Source organism: Pieris brassicae, chromosome 5 (assembly GCF_905147105.1).
Source record: "Pieris brassicae chromosome 5, ilPieBrab1.1, whole genome shotgun sequence".
Lineage (NCBI taxonomy): Eukaryota > Metazoa > Arthropoda > Insecta > Lepidoptera > Pieridae > Pieris > Pieris brassicae.
Window position 1 is genome coordinate 20023874 of NC_059669.1, and position 16159 is coordinate 20040032.

Here is a 16159-nt window from a genome sequence, read left to right on the forward strand (position 1 = left end):
GTTTATTTTCTTATGTACATTTTAGGGAAAATTTTAGAAAAAAGTGGCGGATGTTTTTGCCAGTTCTTCTCTTCCGTTCTACGCCCTTGATTTGAGAACTGGCAGTAAGTGTAAAATTAGAAGCACTTTATATAGCTACATTTCTGTTTTTGACGTTTATAAGTGTTCATTGCGTTACCTATATATGAATTCATCTATGAATAAATGACTTTGAATTTTTTGAATATGCATAAAATATTATTTAATATAAAGAGTGTTTTGTCAAAGTAATAACGAACAAAAATTCGATAGATATTGGAAGTTTATAGTAATGTTCACGTAACGCGTCTTTGTTTGTGTTGAAGAAACTTTTTATGTTCTGTTAACAGCCTATATAAAATTTATTGTACGATTAAACAACTAATAAACAAAGAAATAAGCTCATGTTGGTTTTGATTCCTGACGAATATATAATTACTTCGGCTGTACAAAGCCTCACTTAAACGAAATTAACAAAAAGGTGTCGTCCCCACACATTTAAATTTGGAACACACCAAGCTATAGAATTTTTTTACGAAATTATTTGAATTAAAAAACGTGGCAATGTACCCATATGTTTATCAGAGATCACGCTTCGTGTTTTGTTTTGGGGCTAAATCACGATAGTTGCAGCATCTTCGCGGACCCGAGGCTTGTTCGGTATATAAGAACATAAGGTCGCAGCGCGGCACAAGTTAGACGCCGATCACCTTTGTGCATACTGTGTTAATGGTGAGTTGCGTGTTGTGCTGAGTGTTTTTTTAATATGCAAATATTATTTTTAATGTATCACAATTTTATTATTTTGAATTCAATATACAATATTAATTACGGTCTAGTAGCATTTTAATATTGAGGAATTAGGGACCTAAATTATATCAGTGTGTATAGAAACCTTTTGTGTACCAAAATTCTATTCTATCTTCAATTCTAAAATTGTGTTGACATTTTTAATTTAATATAAATCAATTTTTTTGATATAAAAAATAATATGGTTGAAAAACCCCACTTTAATTCCATACATTAATCTATAAGATAAAAATAACATAATACTGCTAACATAAATTAATATAACAATAAACAATAACTACATTTCAAAATACAATAAATAAATAATTTTAATGTTCTTTAACTTTTATTGCATTTCTTTAGCTTAACAATATTTTTTCAGTGTTTTATAATTATACTCATATTTATTGCGCTAAAGAATAACTTTTATGCACCGATTATAAGCGTATCTTAGGAGTCAAGTCAATGATTTTACATAAATATATACTTACATGATGATTTTTATCCATAACATGACATATTAAAATATTATTATTCTAAACATATAATTAAAGTGCATAAAATTTTTTTAAAAGTTTGTAGATTTATAATTTAAAAAAATAAGAATTAAGTTTTCACTAGTTATATTAATTTTATACGTATCTTTTGATTATACCTATAAATATACAAGTAGTATTTACAATTTTTTGAACCTACCTTACTTTTTTTTAAATAATTAATTAAACCATTAAATCCAATAAATTAAACATTAAAAATAAATACAAACATTTCGAGCGGAGAACGATATCACACACAAACATAAATTTCAAACATTAAGACGACCGCCTCCGTATCCTCGTGGATAACGCACACGGCGTATAAACTGAATGTCTTGGTTTGAAACCAGCGAAACAAAAAAATATTCTTATAACACACAAAAAGCTTCAATCAATACTTGTAACTAAATTTTTGTTCTTTTGTTTAGATAAGTTTTCGTTTTACGCTTTTAGAAGTCACGCTCAGTTTTATCCCAAATTATTTTAAAGCGTTAAAACAACAGGGCGATATTGATAACGTCACCTAATAAGTTTCTGGATGTAATATGTTGAAACAGAAAGTCGATTGTTACCAGGTGCACAGTAAAAATGTGTGAAACCGGGTCATTATTACGAGATTATCTTTTTATCTACGTTTGCCATTGAAATATTAATTAGTTACTTAGACTTTTAAATATGTCATTTCAAAGTATGAGTCCACATACCAGAAAAAACTGTAAAATGTTGGAAAGGTTTTTACAAAACTTTAAAACAACATATACGCCAAAAGATTGACTTCTCGCAGTTTCTTAAAAAATATTTAAGCCATTAAGTGTTTATCGAGTTGTACATCAAAATGCTTCATCTATGCGTAGTTTAGATAACTCATATAAAATACATTCGAACGTTATTCAATTTCCAGTACGTGAAAAGAGCGTACCAATTATTATAAAGCCGGCATCGCACTCGCCATCTCTCTAGCATTTCGATTGTCCATAGACAGCAACAGGGTATGTACCCAAAGACTAGTACACATAAGGATTAATAATAATAAAATAATGATAACTAATCAGTTCAAATTTTTTTTAATGAAATGAGAATTGTTGTAAAAACATGAAGGAGATAGGAAACATTACTTTTTCTCTAATTCTCAGTTCCTTGAAGTTATCTTGTATCACTTACATCCGCACTCGTGTTAAGTCTACATGCATTTTTGTATTAATTATTCGTTCAAGTCCTTGAATAAAATCTTAGTTCTAACTAACTATTATGAATGAAAACCTTAATTATTTTAACATTTTACGTGTTTATCTTTTTTTATTTATAACGTACTATAAACATGCAATTGCCTTTATTGGGCTTGGGTCATATATTGTGCTGATTCAGATTTATTTTAAATAATGAAAAAATCGTTATTTTTTCGTAAATATTTGTTCGGCGTAACTTTTACCACTCCTACTACAACTGCTACCCTCAAACTCTTAAGACTACACGGAGATCTGAGATAATCTCATGATAGATTAATAAGTCGATTATAAAGAAACGACTTGACCGTTTAGGCCCTACCTTTTTTGGATTTTAATCATAGTAAATAAACCACCGTATAATAAGCTACGTCAAGGTTCAAACGTATTCATAATATTGTTTTTGTCGTTTAGTTCACGGTCCGTCAAACCACAAACCGTTTTCGCAGGCTAAAGTTACATTCTGAAACAGGTTATCTGCGCCTTTTTTTTATTTCGGCAAGCTCTGGACATTTGAATTATTTAAAACACTTTTAGAATTCAAGGTATTGTATGTAACCTCTTTAAATACGAAATAGGTTTTTATGCCGGTATAATAATATAAATTTATTATATTTATGATACCTGTAGTTTTGATTAATTTGTGTGTTTAAGTTAAAACACTTTTAGTATTCAAGCTATTGTATGTAACCTCTTTTAATACGAAATAGGTTTTTATGCCGGTATAATAATATAAATTTATTATATTTATGATACCTGTAGTTTTGATTAATTTGTGTGTTTAAGTTAAAACACTTTTAGTATTCAAGCTATTGTATGTACCCTCTTTTAATACGAAATAGGTTTTTTTGTCGGTATAATAATATAAATTTATTATATTTATGATACCTGTAGTTTTGATTAATTTGTGTGTTTAAGTTAAAACACTTTTAGTATTCAAGCTATTGTATGTAACCTCTTTAAATACGAAATAGGTTTTTATGCCGGTATAATAATATAAATTTATTATATTTATGATACCTGTAGTTTTGTTTAATTTGTGTGTGTTACGTATAATATGTATAAATAAAATAATACGTTTCGTTAAGAAACTAGAAATATAAATCAGTACTATTTAGTCGGGAAGAGTCTGTAATAAATAAAATTTGATTTCAGACTATAGGAGATTAATATTATGTAAATATATTATAATTTAACTAACGTCGAAAGGAAAACGTAAACTAATATAGTTATTTTCTTAGTCATACATCAATACATATGCATTTCTGAATATGTATCATAAATTCTTTGTTACCTGTTCCATATTTAATTAAAATTATTAATCACTATGTAAATATATTACATTAATATGTTTACGTATAATAAATTTAAAGGATAAATTATAATAGATTTAAAACTGATCGAAGTATTGCGTGCAAGCATGGCCACAAGTTGAACGAGGTCAATCACGGGTCCTGACCATGCTTGCAAGACGACGGAAAATTTTAAAATTCCAAATTTAAAATCTTGATAGCCAATTAGACAATCACAATTTATTTCTATCAACGCAGAATCGCAATTATTGCATAAATAAATGTAACGAATTAAAAGGAAATTGTTTTCTGTTTAACGGAAAACGAATATATATTTATAAATATCAGTTATCGATTTAGTTAATTAATTAATTATACGGGAACTTTATGGTTTAAATGCAAAAAACAATAATGAGCCGTATTAGCTATTAGGTAATTAACTTAATATTCAAGCTAAATACCCTGAGGAGGCCTTTGAATCCCGGCTCTTTATGGTTATTTTTATCTTTATTCATAATTAAAAATATATAGAACAACAATCCATAGATTTTATTTATGACATATTAACTATTTGTTTAGAATAGTAGATTCAGTATAAATTACCACTAATAAAAACTACCTGCGGATATACATAAAAACAAAATTCGGCAGCCCATACCATTTGGTAGCTTAAGTTAGTAAAGTTTGTTTTATGATCGTTTCCTTTCTAAATTGCAACTTCCACTAATGAAATTGAACAAAAAGTATCAAATCACCACAAGTCAGTTCACACGCGATATTGCACGACAGTAATTTTTCCCGCAGGAATCGATCACGCAAGGCCCAAGGTATTAATTATGTATTAGCAAAGATTTTTTGTAAAAACGAATTTTTTTGTGTCAAGTTTGAGGTCAAACAATGCATAAGTGCATAGATTGTTAATACTAGATGAACAAAACAATTCATTTCGAACCACAGATTTGGGATTTGGTGACATTAAAGATTTTGTAAATTGTAAATTTTCTCCGTCATTATTGTACATTGTTAGGTAATTATGTTACTAAGCCATTAATCATATAATACATTTGTAGGTTTGAATTCTATTAAGTGTTGTTTATAATTAGTGGACCCGACAGACGTTGTCCTGTCTTAACTATGAATGTTGATTTCGAATTGGTATAATTAACTAAAAATGCTTTACGATATACAACATTCTTTCTTTGTTTTTCTGGTGCGTATATAAATAGTTTTGTTAGTGTTCTGACACGGGAAAAGGCGATATATAATCATGTGAAAAACATGGATTTTCAAGATTAATGCCACAAACAATTAGCATTGAAATTATTTTAAATGTATATAATCAATATAATAACCCCGAAGCATTTTTTTAAAAACGATATTCATTTTTATTACATCCTCTTCAAAAGTTTGAATTGTATAAGCGCTGAAAAAACATAACAAAAGTCGTGATTACGGTGGTTAAGTGTGCTTATATTTTATCATTTTCCGCGCTTTTTTCTTTCATAAGACGAATTTTCCTTCTCTTCTCCTGACAATAACAAATACAACACAAAAAGAATTATCGAAATCAGTCCAGCCGTTCACGCGTGATGCCGTGACCAAGGGAAATAGGGTTTTATTTTTATATAGATTATTACATAAAATTATTAAATTTTAGTAATATTTTAGGATCTGGTACACTCAGCTAAAAAGTTAAAGGTTCTTTCAGCTCTTAGTACGATTTATGGCGAAGTTTTTACCACATTTGTTATTCTAAATTTTTGTATGACGTTTATAATGATTGTCACATCCGCTTATAAAGTGCCGACGATTAAAAAATGTCATCCATGAGGCGTCGATAACAATATAATTACGTATCGGCGTAGTAATTGATCACGAAAGGTAAACAATAAGTGATGAATTGCGACTTGAACCTTCAACACTATCTTCTAAAAAATGCACGTCTAATTGTAAAACTCCTATTTCTTGTTGATTCATAGTTGAATAGAAATAAAAATGTTTTTGGAGTTTACTCCTTAAGAAACGATTTGAGTTATAAGGCCCGGTACGGAAATTTTATGAGGAGTAAAATCAAGTGTAACACGAAAAGTTGAGGCGTTACGTAGAATGAGACAAACATATATATCTGTAGGATTGAACGTGTAAAAGAATGATTCTATCTCTTTTCTCTCTAAAATTGGATTTGTATAAATTGAACACAATTATTATTGTTATTATTATTTATATTGTTTTGTAACATACTTTATGTAATACGCTTTATTGAAGTAATATAAATAATCCGAATAATTACAGATATATGTTTGTTTCTCTTATCATTTTAGCAGATGCGTTCATTTACCCTTTTTTTCTATTCTATATATATCATAATTATCGTTCGTAAGGAGTAAACTCCAATCGTGCGTCGTAGCTGTCACACTCACACATTTTTTTATATATTTTTATCTCGTAATAAAATCCATTTCCCTAGAGAGCCAATTTCAATTGCTAAATCCATTGCTTTTATCATTTATAAGTCCTTTGAATCTACATAGATATTTAGTGTTTACCATTATTTTTTAATTTATGGTACAATAAACCTGACGCAAAGCGTTAACGTATACAACTCAGGATCAGTAATACTGAAACAATAATGCTCGCGGTAGCCATGTCGTAAATGAACTATAAAAACTTTTTTGGTATAAGGACGCGGTTAAAGTGACACTCGAAAAATATATGTTAAATTTCAGTATACAAATTAAATATATTTCTAGATGATTAAACACATTCATTGTTCCCAGATGACGTCGATAAAATGGTTAATGTGCGTGGTCGCGCTAGTGTGTGTGAGTGTACGACACGCGAACTCCGCACCTACGCCTACGTCTGAAGAGGAATACCCACCACAGCCAGTAAGCATTTTTTTTTATTTAATTCCTAAAAGCGAGACGTCAATATAACAGCACTCGATATTCAAATATTTCGATGAAAAGTTTGATATTTTCAGATTATCCTTTTTGCAAGTTCAAAGAAATACTTATTTAGTTGGCTGCGACATATATAAAGTGGAATCTCTATAACTCGAACCTAGTTAAGTCGAAAAAAAAATCCATACCCTGTCACTGAACCCCTAAATACGCGGAATCTCGATATATTTAGACTTTGTAACTCGAACAAAATTCTATTTCCCTACGATGTATTGATATTTATACTCTACATTTCAAGAAGAAGACTCCGCAAGTCATCGTAGTTTACTTCCTTATTTTTTAATTCATTTTAATATGTAAAAGTTATATACTACAAAACTAAAGTTAAATTGTTATTCATATTCGACTCTACAAATAAAAAAATACACTTCGAAATTGCGCATCTGTTAGTCAAAATTTCAGCAGTTAAATCATATGTATCTCGAAGTTCTCGTTAAGTCAAAACCTCGGTAACTCGATTTTTGTGTTTCCCTTGACATTTGAGTCATAGAGATTTCAATATAAAAAGTCTGTTGATAAAAATATCTGTTATTTATTTAATTATTTAAATACCCATGCAATAGGCAAACAAGTTACGATCGTGTCCCATATGTCATTTGACATTTTAATAGTCATACCAAAGGCACGATGGTATAGTTATTAGACAAGCGCATCCTTGCAGGTCAATTGGTTAAGGTAGACAACTTTTCATTTGCTAAATGTTACCTTTAAAGTAAATAAAATTGTTGTAACATATGTTTTTGTAGTTTCAGGTTGTAATAATGCGTATTAACTTAGTTTCGAGATACTGAACATATTTGACTAATAAATTCTTAAAGAGGAATCTTATTTTTTATACAATTTTTTTTTGTTTGTTTGTATTCCATTGCATTTGTATGAAATGCCAGTTTCTATCCAGGTTAAGACAACTAGAACAACTGTGGAATATTGAACTGTGTACCTAAAAGCCTACTTTTATCTTAGAACAATTAATTATTGAATATTGAAAAGGCTATTGCTTATACAAATTGGTAAATAGTTGCGTGTCATTACAAACAATTAAAATATAATCTTCATAACATTGACCCTTTTGTAGGAACTCGTGACATTTGAGTATTAATTTTAAATATGTTCCTGGGTATTGTCTAACAAAATTTTCAAAACAACTTTATTATTATGGTAGATATCTTTTACGAATATTATTACTATTTTTAAAATTCAATAACTTTTAATAGAATACAATTTTAAAATCAAAACGTGCAGATTATAAGGTGCCGCTACTTTATTCGGAAGTTCCAAATTTAAATTTAAATTCACAAATAATGAAACCAGGTTACAATCACAATCAGACTTCATATACCAAAAGACTAGATGATAATAGTTATTTACAAAGTGTTGATATGCAAGATGTAATCAAAGCAGCCAATTAAATCGCTTAACCTTAAACACAATTACAAGAACATCGCATATTTCACAGCTGAAACGTATTTCCCATAATTATCAGGTGTGGTGCGCTTGTCCGCTTACATATACTATCACAACCATCTAAGCAATGCACCCATTATACTAACGATGTGAACACAAACATTAATTAGAAGGAATTGCGACCTCTTTTGTGCGGTGATAAAATCACGCAAAAATCTAATTCAATTATATTATATATTTTTTTAATTAGACAATGTTTTGCGACAGTTGTATTGTGCAATATCGAGGTAAAGATGTATGAAATTGTTACATTAAAAATTTTGATTATGTTTCTGAATACATTTAACTTAAATCACGTCATTCACGTTTATGTTTTTGTTGGAAAATTGAATATATATTATTTATATTAAAATAACGGGAAGTATCAAAACCCTGTAGTCGTTTTAACATAAATCGAACCCAAACTAAGATTTTATAACCTTCGATTCTAAACGCGTGGTTAGGAAAACATTGCTTTATTACTATCCGTAGTCAAATTATATTGCCACATTGTTTTTTTTTACCTTGACCGCCATAATCCAAAAAAGTAAGGAAGTATAATAATAATAGACTATTTTAGCATAAAATATATATTATTTTACGGTTAGCTGACTTGACAAGATTGTTGTACTCATCTTTATTTTGATAGCAAAAAATATACTTTGGTGTCTAGGTAACATCTGTTGTCTTAATCACGTACTCAATTATTTTTAACGAAATTTAGTTAAATCTGTACTATAAGGAAACAGGCCAGGTTATTTATGTAATGTATGTAATTAGCTTGTTTTTATTGACTTCAATTTATGCATTAGTTCCTCATCTATTGCATTATATATAAATAAATGGGGCTGTCCCAATATATCCTTCACATTATATCAAAAAGACATTTGCTATATATTCAATGAGTCACGATATTCTTACTTTGTTTTTATTTACTCTCTCTCTATCACACACACACATACATACACTCACACCCTCGCATACACCAATACAACTTTATCTTCTACTAACTTCTAACTAGTTGACTCTTTTGTTCCGTTTTTTTCCTTATTTACTTTAAATTTCTTTGCCTATATGTATGCACTTTTGGTTACGACTGAGTATGTCTTTGCTGTGGAATGGAAGCCTGGTTATCCATATCACAGGTTCCTACGTAGTGGAAACCAGTCTCCCAAGACCTTCTTAACTGTAATCTTATTGTTTGTTGCACGTATTATATGGGAGAAAATAAAGAAGTTATTATTATTATTACAGTACGAATATAAATACGACGTTGAGGACCCCGAAAATCAGTTATATTTCGGCGCGAACGAGACAGGAGACGCGCAAGGCAAAGTGGTTGGCGGTTATCGAGTTTTGTTACCTGACGGTCGACTAATGATAGTAGAATACACTGTTGAAGGGGACAGCGGATTTGTTCCCAAAATCAGTTTTCAGGAAAATGCCAGTCCTTTTAACAAGGGAGCGTAGATCGCTTATAAACTCAATAACACAATGACAGTATTGGCTTTTTAAAATTTACATTTATTTACAAGAAGAATAAATTACTCATTGAAAGTACAAAATTGTTACTTTATTAAGTGATTTATAATCTTTGTCACGATTCCAATGTTTTAATACAAACCTTATAAAGATTAGTCTTCATATAAAATAAATAAAATTATACAATCATTTTGACTTCAGGGGTTTTTTATGTCTAAGTAATATTATTAAGTGTTTCATTTATATTGATTATCTTAATTCAATGCTACCGGAACTGTGACTGATAGTTTGGTCTGTCCAGAATTTAAATTGTGATAGTACATTAGTTTTATTTTTATGTGTACGTTTAAGAAATAAATTTTTGTACCATATTAACTTTTGGTGTTTTATTTTACAAAATCTATTCAAAACAAGCAAAATGCAAAAGACTATATGTTTAATAAATTTATTAATATGTTTTTGTTAATTAACAAGGCTGATTAATATCTACCCGCTCACCGTCTACAATCTGAAAATACAATTATAGGACTGGCTTTTGAACATATCTGCAGTGTTGGAGATACTTCTGACCTCATACGTAGTTACTAGTTTCACATTTAATTTATTCACTAACTCATGCACTCACGCGTGTTGTTAAAAAATAACAATAAATAAAATAAAATATATAATTAAATTATATATATTTTAAGAACTGTATAATTAAGATTGATATGGAAAAGCTGGGAGGGTACATACCTTTGTTAGGGTACAGGTATAATTTTACTTAAAAGGGTTCCCAAATCTTACACATTGTAATGCAAATGTAAATGAATAAACACATTTTTACGCCATCTCAGGTTCGTGAATCATAGCGTAAAATCGCTAAACAAATTTACATATGTAACTGAAGTTTTGTATGGTAGGAACAAAAAGTAGATTTTTGAAGTGAAACTTCTTTATCAGCGTTGTAAAAAAATTAGCGTCACATTATTGCGTTACGCGTCACATTTTTCTGTTACACACCATTTTTTCTTGTCCCTACCATGGTTGATTCGAAGAGATTCAAAGCCATTAATAACAAAAACATAATAACGATAACTATGATAGTAATAATTATATTAAAATTAATAAAATTCTGTAATAATGAAATAATTGTATTATTTGTATTCATGTCTATGATAATAAAATCCTTTTGTTAAAACTTTATCTAATTTAACTTTATGTAACCCATTTCTGTAAAGTTGCATATTTGAAAAATAAGGTCACACATGTTTTTTAAATAGAATGTATTTAATTAATCAAAGTATGTACCATTCCTATTTATGCACTTTTGCCATCTTATAGGTAGTTCATTGATCCCTTGTCTTAAAAAAACATTCATACGGGAATCAATAAAATCTTTAAAGACGGTTTCGACTGCCTCATCAGAGTATAACTTTTTGCAAGAAGTTGTACAAATTTCGAAAAAGATTCGGGGAAGAGATCTAATATATTGTTACAATAACTATATATCTTAATAAATTTTAACAATATTATACATTCCATGCTGCCAAAAAAAATATACATAGTTAAATTTACAAATAACACAGTACTGTACCAAATTTGATTTGCAAGGACCGTAAGACCGTAGGGCCTGGCGATACGTAGAGCTTCAACGCAACGTAACGTACGAACGTAAAGGTTCAAGGACCATTCGGTTACTCTGTGTACGAAGCTTAACCAGCATATATCATATGAAATGCGAAGATCCTTTCAGAAAGTGATATTATCATCATACACAATCCGCTGATTTGAAAAGCATTCAAAATGTCACAATATTGAATAACTGTACTTGTTATGAAAAATCGTGTCAATTAATGGTAGTGCATGAAAGAAATACGGACACGAATTATCCCATACAATGTGCATGAAAAACTGATGGTGCTTGGTAATACAAAAGGCAAAAGACGAGTTCACCAACCAGATAGACCGATCAAATGAAAGATTCATCGTCCTCAAAACAATATCCAAAGATGAGAGGTGCTGGACAGAAACCGGTGGAAACAGATACTCCGATCCTGATGTTGCCTTGCTGTTCACGACGCTCAGACATGAGCTACCGACCGAAGAGAGAGATAAAATAATAATATAAGGCCGCAGTTCGTAGCGTAAATTATATGTATTATATCCGTTGTGTAATTATGTGTAAATATATAAAAACATCTTACTTTATCTGCCATTCTCGTCATGATAACAGCAGTGGCCTCGGTATCATACTGCGGTCTTCCAGCTCGACCGACCATTTGGAGAATTGTGCTAATACTGTACTCCTATAATATTATAGTTTGCTACAATTTGTTAGGATTTAAAAGTAAAATTGTGATGAGATAAGCAACTTCGAAATCTGATGATAGGACATGTAGGTATTAAGCATAGAAAATTATCGACATTCATAAGAGAAAATTAACTTTATTCATAGTCAAAATCTGTTACAACGACATCGATCTTCTGATATTTGGTCGTAAAAACCGATAGTCGTAACATACGATGACGTTGTTAGTATTAGACAATAGAATTCAGCCGGGATCTTTGATTTTGGTCAATATAAGCGGTATGTTGTTCTAAACGATGTCATCGTTAACTGTTTTATTAGATAGTTTTATATTTGTTAAAATAGCTTTTACACATTAAGAAATACACTTTTTGAACGGATGAAAACTATGTATTATTTTTAAATCTTATAGTTATTTACATAATTCTAAATTTTAAAAAAATCCGACGTTTCGCGTACTTTTCAGTGTGACTGAAGACGAAAGGTGTTAAATGTCAAAAGTATCACAGCTGCAGAGAAAGTTGTTTTATCAATATTTATTGCCCCGAAGTTGGTATGGTCATCTTTTAGCCGATACAATTTAGAATTATGTAAAAAACTATAAGTTTTAAAAATAATACATAGCTTTAATCCGTTCAAAATGTGTTTTTCTTAATGTTTTATTAGATTTTTATTTATTATTTAGAAGTCTTTCTATATGATCGTGTTAATAAAAGCAGGCCTATCAGACAAATTGGGCTTGATGTTGTTTTATTGAACACCGTGTCTATTAAATGCATATGGTTTAAAATATGTTTTTTAACATTATATTCAAATTTTGGGTTAGCATAAGAACCTATTATTAATATTTTAAATACGGCTGAATACGGCTGCTCTATAACGCACTAGAAGAATGGAGGAATGTAAATAATCATTATCCAGTTCATTAATCGAAATAGATTTATGTATAAGTAATATAACATTCTTTTTTTTTTAAGTCCATGAATATATCTAAATAAGCTTAAATCGCTTGATAGAGATAACGCTGCTCGTTGCCTAATATGACCTGCTTTTTTATATGTAAGTTTTTGTATAAAGTTACCAAGTATAAATAAATAAATTTTTCCTTATTAACCAAAAAACTGTAAAAGTAACTTTGTAAAGGTATTTTCGAATTTGGTACGTATATTTATTTTAGAAGATGTGAGTTTGATTCTAATAACGCAATTGCGTATCAGCTATCACGGAACAATTATAAATATTTTATTTATCTGATATTTATATCCTTTTGTAGTTATAATCTTTTAGTATTAAACAATTATTAAATAACAAATGTAGCAATCTTGTACTTCAAGGATATAATATTTTCATGTCATAAAAGACCTTTTGAAATATTATTTCATACTTTCTTATGTAATTTTATACAATTAAGAAGCCTACCTGATATGCTCCATTCATGTATTGTTGTGTATTTTTTATGATCACCAAGTGGGCTGGTAGATTGACGCCCATTGCTGAAAAAGATGATTAGAAAATAATATAATTCCTAACTAGCAAGTTCGGTAACTCTCACATCAAAATTTATTAACTGACAGTAAATGTAAATATATAGAAATTTTTCGTTCTATGTAAACATTTAGGTACGCATAAATATTTAAAAAATACATCAACAAACAAAACATATAATCCACCACCAGCAAATTAAATTAAAAAATATATATACCACCTGGAGATGCGGTCAGAAAATGCTCCTTCATCACACCAATTGGTAATGATGCGGTTTTCAAAGAATAGGTATACAATAAAAATCATAAAAACTTCTTATTAAAGAATATTGTCAGGATAAAGCACAATACTAATGCATTGTTAGCACTATGCTGTACTAAGCTGTAGTATAATTTTTATCGTTATTTAACTTACAAGCTAAAACTACTACTTATTTTAAACTCATCACAAGTAATAAACAGCTTCCGTGGAGTGGTTAATGCATATGGAATATAAAACTGGATATATAGTTAAGATGATGAGCCTTCTGTGCCTAAGACAGTAAGTTGATTTTTGATCTAAGGCCGGTTTCCTTCACTGTATAAGTGGGTGCTAAGACGGCAAAGATGAAGCTCATTGGTGCAGAGCCATTTTTAACACATGTATGTATGGTGGGAAGAGATTGAGCAATATTACCTACTTCTCTAAGAAAATGATCAACTTGCAGAATTGTGATTGCCCTAACGTCAACAACACAAATAAATAGAAAAATATATAGTACTGTTACAAATTCTTTATAGTCTGGTTAAATCCTTTCCGAAAAATTTTAACAGGATATCCTGTTATAGAAGATTAAGGTGAAAGGTGTCACGTGAAGGAATTTCGAAATACGGAACAGCAAATAGGAATCATATAATCTAAGTTCTGACTAACGTTTTCAGATTCAAGAGCGATATGTTAAGATATAAGGCTCGTAGGTCTATCTGATCAAGTTTGCCCGCATTTCGTGTATATTATATATTATGAAGTTGCTTTTTTTCGCCCTCTTTCAGTATTATCATATTTTTTGTCAATTTACATAACGATAATTAATTATATACTTTCATCAGGAATCTACTTGGAAGTTTTTGAATTCACAATCATACATACAGATACGATCAGAGTTATTTAATATGTAAGGATATACAGGTGGCTCAATGGATAATATAGCACCTGCAGGTAGATGATGTTGCGGTGGTTCCGAAAAATATCAGGTTCAGGAATGCAAGCATTAGGAAATCTTTTCCGATGCAGTGCTGCAGCTCGATTGGCGCTACCACAATACTCACCGTAGAATGAATATAGGATAGTTAGAAGTACTGTATAGCTGAGACATTGTTGTTAATAGGAAATACAAATCCCGAAGCCATTCAAGTGCTAGATAACTGCACAAATCGATGAATTGAGTTTGCGTTACCTCTATAACTCATTTCGAAAATTTCTATGAAATAGACTTGTTTTAACACCACGTTAGGTTGAAATTAGGAAAAAATAATACAATTGATAGCGCATCTATCCTGGCATCTCTGGATAGTATCCAAAAAGAAATTAATTTTTTTTTAGCACCAAATGGGTTGTGCAGATGTATTTAATGTTTCAAAAATATTACAAAACATTATTAGAACCGCCACAATGTCCTGAACCCGTAGAAACTATATTATTATGCATACGAACGCCACATCCGGTCTTTTATAAGGTAACACAAGAGGCATCTTTATATCAAGAAACTATTATTTATTAACTAAATAATAGTAAAATTTTATCACTGATAGAAAGATACACTTTAGCTGAATACTGTTTTCGCCTATAGTTTAATTTTATTATGGAATGGCAACAACTGTGTTAATTTGTAAAACAAGAACAAATTTTCTAAAAAATTTAATTAATCTTAAAAACTTTTAAAGTTTCGCCCGTGCAACTTTGTTCGTGAAAACGGGACATCATAAATAAAACTGAGCAACACAAAAAACCTACTAGGGCCGATTTCACAATTAGAATTCTACATACGTCAAGAGACATACTCTTTGTTTTCCACAATAAAAATGTCCAGCCCTAGAGTTGTTCGGTCTAATACCCGCAGCTGAGTTTTATTATCGGACGTCAAGGAAAAATACAAAATACTTAAATAATTACATAAAAGAAAAATAAAGCCTGGTAAGTAAGTAAATATACTTAATATAGTAAGGTTCCCTCACCTAAGGTAGTTGTCGTAATGAGAATTGGCAAATCCTTATTCCTAAATGCATTTTCTATATTGATCCTCTCCTCATATAAAAGTCCCGCATGATGACAGCCAACTCCGCATAAAATAAGTGACTGCGGCAATTTCGTTAGTAAATTTTATTTTCCAATTATATACGCCTTTATTTTTACACCTTAGTTATTGGCACGTAGATTTAGAAGGTATTTCCCGGAAGTTATGTTGATGAGAACCGTCTTTCACTTTTTCTGACTGACTTTCGATTGCTTGTTTTATGTAACAGGAGGCAAACGGGCAGGATCCTCAACTGATGTTAAGTGGTACCATGGACACTCTGCCAAAAGGCTTGTAAGCGGTTTTCCGGCTTTTTAAGAATTAATTGGCTCCGGGAATCTCTCACCGCTGGAAACGCGAGTACAA

General features: G+C 30.1%; 1 protein-coding gene across 1 annotated transcript in view; it reads right to left on the bottom strand.

Moving 5' to 3' along the window:
• LOC123709557 (probable ATP-dependent DNA helicase HFM1) overlaps nucleotides 1-16159 on the bottom strand; it is a 36930-nt gene that overhangs the window by 14861 nt on the left and 5910 nt on the right. The window contains exons 10-12 of the mRNA XM_045660962.1: nucleotides 15735-15855; nucleotides 13456-13529; nucleotides 11933-12034 (exon numbers count right to left, since the gene is read on the bottom strand). Coding sequence (XP_045516918.1) covers nucleotides 11933-12034; nucleotides 13456-13529; nucleotides 15735-15855 — 297 coding nt within the window. The remainder of the gene's footprint in view (nucleotides 1-11932; nucleotides 12035-13455; nucleotides 13530-15734; nucleotides 15856-16159) is intronic.